Source organism: Haliaeetus leucocephalus, unplaced genomic scaffold (assembly GCF_000737465.1).
Source record: "Haliaeetus leucocephalus isolate CR32 unplaced genomic scaffold, Haliaeetus_leucocephalus-4.0 Scaffold92, whole genome shotgun sequence".
In the NCBI taxonomy this organism is placed as follows: Eukaryota; Metazoa; Chordata; class Aves; order Accipitriformes; family Accipitridae; genus Haliaeetus; species Haliaeetus leucocephalus.
In genome coordinates this window covers 1,211,940-1,221,796 of record NW_010972528.1, presented here as the reverse complement: position 1 = coordinate 1,221,796, position 9,857 = coordinate 1,211,940, and the positions used below count along the sequence as shown (strand labels likewise).

At 55.4% G+C, this 9,857-nt stretch overlaps 1 protein-coding gene across 1 annotated transcript; it reads left to right on the top strand.

The window, feature by feature from the left end:
• The first annotated feature begins 368 nt into the window (after nt 1–368).
• LOC104842678 lies at nt 369–9,178 on the top strand. Its single transcript, XM_010585190.1, has 14 exons — nt 369–454; nt 590–716; nt 3,278–3,402; nt 3,960–4,050; nt 4,605–4,684; nt 4,890–4,934; nt 5,523–5,557; nt 5,939–6,102; nt 6,308–6,398; nt 6,553–6,633; nt 7,313–7,411; nt 7,676–8,364; nt 8,771–8,847; nt 9,054–9,178. Exons 1-14 carry the CDS (start codon nt 369–371, stop codon nt 9,115–9,117), a joined length of 1,854 nt encoding a protein of 617 aa, XP_010583492.1. The 3' UTR covers nt 9,118–9,178.
• The last annotated feature ends 679 nt before the right edge of the window (nt 9,179–9,857 follow it).

Sequence of the window (9,857 nt, the reverse complement as noted above, 5' to 3'; positions counted from 1 at the left end):
CTGTCCCAACACCCCCGCCTGTCCCAACCCCTGCCTGTCCCCAAACCCCTGCCTGTCCCAACACCCCCGCCTGTCCCAACCCCTGCCTGTCCCCAACCCCTGCCTGTCCCCAACCCTGCCTCTCCCAAACCCCTGCCTGGCCCAGCCCCTCTGTACAGCCCTTATCCAGCAAAGAGCGACCCCTTCCCCCTTTTACACTTAAGAGAGCGATGGTTAAGTCCTGGGCACAGGAAAATCATTATTGGGGGGTAATAAACAATAAAGGAAGAGGGGGAAAAAAATATCCTGAACTGGATAGGAGATATACAAAAGGCTTGCCCCAGCCTGCATGCAGCTCCGGAGCTTGCTGATGTCCCCTCCCACCCGGCATGAGTGGGATGCTGCAGGACCGGCGTGTCGCAGCAGCACATCTTCCTCGGCACCACTGCCTTAGGATGGGTGTCCTTGCGGAGAAGTGGGTGGATTTGGGCTGGATTTGAGCCATCTCCTGGGGTTGTGGTTGTATTTGGGGTGCAAAACCATTCCCAGGATGATGGAGCTTTGCTGCGTCCCGCTCTTAGAATTTGGTGCTTTGTCTCTTCTCCCATAGGTTTGTGTTTGAGAATAGGAATACGTCTTCTAAAGTCTACATCCTGCAGCCTTGGATTGTCAACCTCTTGGTGAATTACGAGCAGCTGGATGCCAGTGAGAATCTCCTGGCCGGGCAGGTCCTGCGGGTAGGTACCAAGAGGGACTGTCCTAGAGTCCTCCAACAGTGTTTGAAATCCAAATTCCTGGAAGTGTTTAGGAGTCCCCAGTTCGGTGGCTGTGGATGGGCAACGCTTCCTCCTCAAAGTCCCTTTTTTTCCTTTGAGGTGGAGGAGCTTTGCTTTGCCCATTTCTGGCAGCTTTGGCTGACTTTTGCACCTCTGATAGGTGTGCCCTGCTCTTATCCAAAGAGTTTGCAGTCTCCAAGATCATCTTCTCTCCTAGCCTCGCACTTGCAGACTGCCTTGCCTTCCTCCTCCTCTTCTTTGCATCCTGTCCTTCCTTGTACCGCACCAGTTGATGGGTGGTCCTCACAGTGGGTAGCATGAGGCAGAAGCAGGACCTGCCGAGGTGTCTGAAGGCTCATCCTGTCTGGTGGTGAGCCTTGGTGGGACCACAGGCTCATTCTCCCCTGGATGCTGGCTCTTTTGGGAGAGCCTCTTGTGTGATGATTCAGGGCATGGGGCTCTGAGGCACAAAACTTGCTCCTGCGTCGTGCCTGGAGAGCTTTTTCTGCAGTATTGGTGGTGTCTTTGACATTGATCTAGCCTACGTGGCAGGAGAGAGCTGTAGTCAGGATTCTTGCCTGTTTGAGGCCTGATGGGCAGCAGGAAGGAAGCAGGAGGAAAACAACTGAGCAGAGTCGGTGCTGCTGATCATTAGCTGTGGACTTGGAGGGTTTGGATGAAGATGCTGTGAGACAACTGAGTGCACAAGCAGACGTGGAATCGTCACAGGCAGGGCATGCAGTTCCTGCCTTGTGATGGGTTGTGGTCATGATCTGGATGCTGGAGAAACCCAGCTGCAGTGCTGTGGTTTGCTGTTCTCTCGCAGCCTTTGGGTGCTTGTAGCAGCTTCCCACCATGGACAGCATTGTTAGCCATCTCCTAATGTCTTTTGGGGAAGGAGTTGTTTGAGGCAGCTCAGATGCCTCCTCAGTAACAGAAGCAGGAAGGAGAAAAATGGGTGTTGTGATTTAAACAGAAGGAGAGATGAGATGGGGAGAAAAAAATGACAACGAGAGAGAGAAGATCCTGTGGTCCTATTCCCCATGCCGTCTGAAGATGTGGAGGTGGTGAAATCACTGGTTCCGTACTTGTTGGCCCAGTCCTCCCTCCCAAGCAGGAGATCTCTTGCGCCTGGGCTAATAAAGACCCAGCAGTGAATGAGTGGATCCCTGCTTGGGTTCGAGGGATTAATGGGGAGACTTGCCTCAGTGTGACGACTCTCCAACCTACACCCACCGGAGTCCTCCACAATGAATGAAGGTTGGGAGTGTATCTTGAGCAGCAGAGCCTTTCTCCAGCTTGCTCTGGGCTCCAGCTATGCCTGCCTTCCTCTCTATCTGTTTCAGAACTATAACTTCAAAACCTACCCTATTCTTTATCTTGTTTCTTTACCCAGTTCCATGAGCAGCCCTGCCCGCTGCTGGTACCCGTGCTCTCGTGCAGCCTGGGCTAAGCCACCCTGCCTCCACTGGGAATCCAGAGTTGCCCATAGTGAGTGAGCACATGGTGGGACTGGCCACTTGCATGCTGGGCTTCTCCCCCCAGGGCAAGGGGACACAGCCAGTGGGGACTGCTAGGTGGCTGAGCTGTGATACCTACAGGAGCAGGATCCTGGTGGCATGGGCATCCTTAAACCCAGCAGCAAGCCTTGTTGGCTTGTACAGGGACTTTATGCGGTGGGATTTGCAGGCTTTTCTTGTCAGAAGGTCCCAGCTGATGATGACTGGTCTTTTTAGCATGGTGGGCACCTATTAAAGGATGTATGCATACCTCTTGTCAAATGGAGGTGGCGTTCATGCATGATAGGACATGCCTTTTCATGTCCCATCTTCATGCATTGTGTCCCAACGTCACCAGTCAGACGAATGATGTACACGACATATGTGACCAAATCATGTGTACCAGGAATGAATCCCAGGGCTGTAGGGATTGGGGCAAGCCAGGACTGATCCATAGCTCCCAGCCCACAGAGCAGGCAGGCATGAGACTTGGAGGAGCAGTTTATTCTGCTTATTATGCTTCCCTGAGGGGTTGTTTTGACCCAGCATGGACATGGCTTAATACAGGCTCAGGGTTGCTAGACCAGGAACTTCATGCAGAAGAAGGGAATGGCTGTAGTGATCCTACTGGTTGCTGCCGCTCTCTGTCTCCCTCTGCTTTGCAGAGGAGGACATGTCTCAAGCCTGCTCAGACCCCTTTTGCCTGGATTCCTGCTGCTGGTTTGGGTAAAAAAAATGCTTGGTTGTGGCTTCTCTCCCACCTTGCCTTTGACTGCTCTCTCGCATAATGTTGCACATCCCTTATTCTGTCTTGGTGTGGAGCCTGGTCAGTTCAGCTGGGAGGCACAGGCACGTACCGAACCCCTTGGTCTTGGGGTAAGCATTACCACCTGGCTTCACGGTGAATGGTGACCTTCACTCCTAAGAGTCCAGGCTCTCAGCCAGGCACGGTGTCCTGTCCATGTTCACGGGGAAGTCTGTAAGTGAGATGTCTTTTTTCCCCCCTCCCTGATCTCTTGATAGGTTTTGAGTGACTCAACTGCTCCAGGCCAACCTGGGGTCCTCCAAGATGCTGTCCTACAGGTCTCAGATGGGTCCTACTACATCCGTGTGGTCATTACGCCCGAAGCTCTGCAAGCAGAGGAAAAGTGGGTTCCACCGTGACTTGGCTGTGGCTGGGACAGCGGTTCTCCACAGCTGCTAGTGGGGCTCCTGCCTGGTCTTGTTTCAGGTTGTGTTAAGCTAAAGCAATCACAGGGTGGGAAGTCTGCGTGAAAGAGCTGCTAAGAGAAGAAAGCTGGAATGCTGGGGCTTGGTGCTCCCGTTTCAGCTAGCTGGGATGGGCAGGGGTTGGTGGCAGAAGCTGCGATGCCATGTAGATGTGGTTAGAAAGGACTAAAGATGGGCTTTGTGAAAGGAGCCAGAGCATTAACCGTGGTAGCCTGGGCTGCACCTTCAGTGCTTTCCTCAGTTTCCCCATTTGGACATCCGTAGACTGGCGGGGTGCTGGTAGCAGAGCCAACGATAAGCAGCAGGAATAAGTTGCAGGAACGAGGAGCCCTTGGTCCCTGATGCTCATGCTGAGATGTGTTCCAACATGCCCTGGTGTGGTTGGTGTGGCTGTTGGGGGAGCCCCGGTATGTGTCTGGGTGGTCCAGCTCCATTCTTCATCTCTCCAAGACGTTCTGCTCTGCTCTTTTTCTAGCACCCACATGCAGCTCAGGCTTTCCAGCCTTATTTGCAGAATTATCGTCTTGCAGAAGTACACGGTGTGTTTCCGGGAGGAGGCCAGACTGGTGAGTGCTCTGATAAGTGGAAGCAACTTGTTCCTTGTCCTTGCTGTGCTTCCTGCATGCTTACCTACTTTGAGTGGCTCCCAGGAGCTGAAGGCAGATGATGGGTGGTCTTTCTTCTTTCCTCTTCATCTGCAGCTCCTGGGAGGGTCTGTGGCAGTTGGCCGGGGCACTGGGGCAGGGGATGGCTTGAGCCCACCCTGGGGTTGTGGTGCATCTCCCCCAGGCTGTTACTTCCTGCGGTTGTGCAGCTACAGGAGATCTGCCTGGACTGCTGGTGGCAGAACTGCCTGCTGTCCTCTTGCAGGGGTTCAGGAGTGTCCCCATGGCCTTGGGCTGGCCCAGCCTGGTGTGTGGCTCTTGAAGAGCCATCAGCTGATGGAGGAGGGTACAAACCTCCTGTTGAAGGGGGTTGTCCTTTGTGAGGGGGACCTTACTTTTGGTTGGAGAGTTGGTGGCAGAGCTGGGGTGTGTGTGTGGGTGCTCGCTGGCCCCGGGGCAGGTGGGAGCAGAGGTGGGACTGCAGAGGTGCCTTACGGGCTCCGTTTTCCCTGCAGGAGGATTGCGAGTTTTACCTCATGGCCCAGCGTTTCATCGTGCTGCCCATGGAGAGGCAGAGGTTGGAGTCATCTGACGGGTACGGCCCATGGGGCAGGAAGGGGACTCTGCTCTGGGGGGGGCTTCCTCACCTTCCCGGAGCAACGCTGACCCTGGGAGTCCTGGTGTAACGTGGTTGTGGTGGGGCCTTTTTGCTCTTTGAAGGAGGAATTGTCTCCATTGCAAGCCGTGAAGAAAGATGGGGATTCGGAGGGAATTGGTAACCGGCTTCTCTCTTGCTGCAGGAACCAGGAGCCCTCTGTGCTGCAGAAGATAAAGGAGCTCTGGCTGTAAGTATGGGGCTGGCCATTGCTGGGGAACATATCCAGACACCATGACGAGAGCGTGCAGGCTCTGACTGAGGTTAGAGCAGGCTGGCAAGGGCAGGCAGAGGTTATGGCAGCTCCTGGTTAACCTGTGGGACTCCCTGCCCCAGGATGTGACAGAGCCAAGTAGACCATGCCAAACAAGGTCCTGGTGATGCAGAGAGCTCTCCATCCCCAGCCTCTTCCTCTGGGCTGGCGGAGCTGGGAGGAAACACCCATGGAGAAATTGTTCCTGCCCGCCGCAGGCAGCGTGGCTGGGTGGGTGAAGGCTTGTACAGCTCATTCTTCACTCCATACTGGAAGCCCCAACTCTGGAGATCCTCAGGGGTCTCCATCAGTCCATCTCCAGGAACGAGGCTTCCTGATGGGTATTCCTGGGATACTGAGCTGAGGTCAGTGGCCAGATCCAGCACACAGTGTGGAATCCACTACTTCCACAAGCCTCTTCTTCCAAGTCAGGGTGCTCGATCTGCGAGTGAGAGCTGCAAAGGGCTGCTGACCTGTGTGTGCCCCAGTCCTAACCTAGCTTTGTCTTCTCCTTGGTCATTGCAGGAGGAGTCTCACTCTGAAGAACGCTCCCAGCTCAGGTAAAGGATTGTGCGGGGCATGCGATGCTCTGGCTGCCTAGTGGGGCTCCTGGCACTCCTCAGCTTGGTCCGTATTAGGCAGAGGTAGCACAAGCCTGACCAGATAGCACAAGGCAACGTTGCTAAGCCCAAAGCAGGACAAGATGGTGCTGACAGCTAAAGCAGCGTGGGCTATTGCACACCTGGGCTCATGCTGCTGCTCCAGGACCTGTGTGGAGAAAGGAAAGATAGTTTCTAGAAGCAAAGAAAATGCAGAATTTTGTGTGTTTCCACAGGTTTCAGTGCACATTACAGTCACGCAGCAGAATAAAAGTATTTGCAAGTGAGGCTTGCCTGAATTAAGGTGTCTTCTTCACTGACTTTTGTGTGTTCTTGCTCCAGAGCCATCCATCTCTCAGTTGATCGATGCCATAGGACAGAACCAGCTGGAGGTTTTGAAGGAAAATGCTGAGGAATGCTTGGATTTGCAGATGCCCGAGGACATGCCAGCGACAGTGAAGGATGAGGTTCCTGTCACCCAGTGGGAGGCAGAGCGTAAGAAAGAGGTCAGTCTGGCTGCTGTGGCCATCTGAGACAGGGCTGTGACAGTTCATGGTGCTCTGAAGGGGCGGGAGAAGGAAGGGGAAGGGTGGTGGGCTGAGCTGGAGGTTTGCTGGGGAGAGAGATGGCGTTCAGCTGCCAGTTATGGGTGGGCTCCTGCATCTCGAGTGGGACTACCCAGCAAAAACCACGTAACATGTCTCATTTCAGCAGGGCGAGGACGTCTTCGTGGTCCTGGCCAACACCCTGGTTATCCCTCCTGAGGAGGAGGAGGCAGTTGCTTGTGATGCTTCCAAGGCAGGTCAGTGTGGTGGCCTTGTCTGCAGGGTAGACAGGTGGGCAGTTCAGTGCCCAAGCATGCAAAATAAGGGTCTCTCTGGGGTGGGGAGAAGAATTCCTTTGCTGCGGCTGTGCCGCATGCTGGGGTGCGACCAGCAATGCCCCTTTTGTTGCAGACACAAGCGAAGCAACTCCTGGGAAGAGCGGTGATGGCAGGACAGTGCCAAGTGACCCGAGTGTCATATCCCAAGCAAGCTGTGAGTAGTGGGTTCTCTGTATCCCACCCAGTCTCTTAGTAGTTTCCTCTGCAGTTGGCTCAGCCCATCTTCTCCTTCGATTGAGCGGAGGAGATACCAGCATAGCCAGGTCTTTGGGAGACCAGGACTCCCAGCCCTGCCTTGAGCAGGCAGGCAATTGTCCCATTCCTGCAGCCTCCTGAAGCTGAGCAGCTTTGGTTCATTGTGCTGGGACCACAAGTGATTTTGTCCCTTTGATGCCATCACGGAGCTGAGTCTTGTATCTGAGAGTGGGCTCGCGGGTGGCTGTGGTTCAGCGCCAGGATGGGCTTGTGTCACCTCACTGGGCTTGATGTCTCCAAGCTTTGCTGCAGAAGTACCTGCAGAAGCTCCACATAGAGGAGGAGCTGAAGGGAGCTGCTGTTCTGGACAGTGCAGGGTGTAGGGAAGGTCTTCCTCCCTCCTGCCCGCTCTCAGGGCAGCATCTGCCTCTCCGCTGCCTGCTACAGGGGCTGGCTGAGGTCGTGAAAGGAGTCTGGCTGGAGTACACCCTAGTTTTGGTTAGAGAGGGCTCTCAGAGCTCCCCTCAAGTGCTGTCTCTGTCTGAGACCCCATGCACAGTTCTTTGTAGCTGCTGCAGGGTTGGGAGTGGGCAGCTGCTTTCTTTGCCAAAATCAACACCCCGACTTGATCATTGCAGCTGGCGAGTCAACAGCCTTGTCGGGGAGCTCGGAGGGATCCCTCGACAACCCCTGGAACGGACTCCCCCCAATATCTTTGACCCTGAACTCTTCAGATGGTAAGTCCCCATGCCCCAGTGCGTCCAGCCTGCCTTGCAGGCAGGAGACAACCCCTCTCCTCTCACTAGGTGACCACGTAGCTCTTCCTGGATGCTGGCTTGCTTTTTCCCCTGGCCAAAAAGTAGTGCTGTAGCATTCTCATTGCCCTGTGCCTGCATCATCCCAGCTCCGATGCTCTCCTGCCCAACTTGAAGTGCTGGGGCAGGTCTGACCACTAACCGCCTGCCTCCTGCCCAAGCTGACCATGTATTTTCTCTTACCAGAGAAGAGCTTTCAACATGACGTGGCTGCTGACAGCAACACCCCTGACTTGCTGGAACCATGTAGCCAGGACTCTCCCAAGGGCTTGCCGCACGGAGAGCCAGTGCAAACCTCCTCTCCCTCCTTGTTCCACTCCTACGGCAATACCAGTCCAGTGGAGGCTGGCACCACCTGGGCAGTGTCAGCTGCGGAGGCAGCCTGCGATGCCCCCTGCGCTTCTCAAGGCCCACAGGTATCGGGGGGCTCTCAGGCCCCCCTGCCATCTCTTTCTCCATCTTTTCCTGTCTTGCCCAGCAGCCGCTCACAATCCCTGCCTGAAGGGATACCTCACAGGGAGCAGGCAGACTCCAGTGGCACAGCTTCCCCTCCAGATACGATGAAGCATGATCCGGCTCATGCCAGGACCCAGGAAGGAGATGCTGTGGGTGCCAAGAGGAAGCTGCTGGCAGGAGATGGCCAGGCACTGCCAGCCGTCTGTGGGCAGCAGCATTCCCGAGGTGCCCCATGGGGCAGGGGAAAAGACACAGGCAGGAGGCTGGAGCTCACAAGCACACTGGGTGCGAAGAAGAGCAGAAAGGAAGAGACAGGACTGCGGCATGGAAAGGAGTTCTCAGAGGAGGAGGAAGAAGAGCAAGTATCCCCAACGAGTGGCCCCAGCTCCAGGCCGGAGCAGCGCAGAGCTCTGCAGCCGGTAAAGATGAAGCAGTGGCTGGAGTCCTCTAGGGGGTGGTCCCCAGGGAGGCTCTCTGTGTCCCACCCCACTGCTGGTGTCCATCCCCAAGGTCTTTCCTCACCTGACTGGTAGGGACGGGGAGTTGAAAGCAGGTATTGACGTAGATGGTGGCTCCAACCCTCCCGAAGGAGGATCTGGGGCACTGGGTGAAGATGTGGTTGAGCCCGAGTTGGGTGGGAACCAACACTTGCTGGAGCATCTTCCAGCTGTCTAGGTAAAATAAGATTGGCAGAGCAGGAAACAATTGAGGGAGAGACTCCGGAGTTTTCCTAGGTGTATTGGCATCTCGGGCTGCGTGGTGGGGCTGTGCTCTGGGCTTTACAGCTGGGGCAGACCAGTCTCACCTTCCCCTTTGCTTCTGCAGTATGTGAAGGAGAAGCCGGCCCAGTACAGATATGAGGCACCAAGCCCCGAGCTTTGCGAGCGGATAAGATCTGTCAGGTGAGTGCAGCGATGGCCTTGTACAGCCAGCCCTTCTTCCCCCCGTGGCTGGCTCCATGGGATGCAGGCATCACTGCTTGCCTCCCTGCAGCAGGTCCCCAAGCTCTGCCTTGCCTTACCCCTTGTCACCGGGCTGCCCCGGCACACGGCAATGTGTCCCCAGCCGGGTCCCTTCTCACCCTGGCTCCTCTGGTCTGGTTTCACAGGATCTCGAAGGCGATGCTGAAGTGGGCGTGCTGGATACTCACCGACAGGGAGGTGGACTCCTGAGCCCAGCCCGTCCTTCATTTCTTCACCGGTTCGGCCAAAACAATTTAGGGCTGCCTGGGATGAGCAGTTGGGGGAGGGATAGGGGGGACACCAGGACCCCTGTCCCCAAGGGGACTGTTGAGTGGGTTGGCCTGACTGCAGAGACCCTGGCTCCAGAGATGCTGGGGACATGACCTGTTGAAGGCTAGCACCTTCAGCGCTGAGGGGAAAAAAGCATCCGTTCAGGGATGCCTGTGCATGAGCCGGCATCCCTTTCCCACCTCTCCCTCTCCATCCTTTCCAAATGCCCTGGCCCAGCGAGTGGGGACAAGAGGTGACCCAGTGCCACCGCCCCAGCAGGGGTGGCAGTGGTGGCAGAGGCCCCACAACCTGATCCCCACTCGGAAGGCAGCACAGGAGTTTGGACATTTTATTGATTGTTTTAGGTAGGGTCCTGCACTGTTTGTTACAAAAAATATCCCGCAGGGTTATGCTGTAGAAATTAAAAATAAAAATTGTATATTTTTTAAATACACAGCTCTTGTATTAAAAAAAAGAAAAAGAAAAAAAAAAGCATCTTGCTGCTTTGTCATAAACATCCATATAAGGAATGCATTTGGTCCGGAGCGGTGATCAGCACAGGAGAAAGCCGCTTGGGTGTTGGGGTAATGCTGGTGCCATCGGGAGAGCTGCAGGGACGGCGAGGCAGGCACGGCTGGAGCTCGGCTGCAGAGCTGTGTGCTGAAATGCGATGGGTCGTG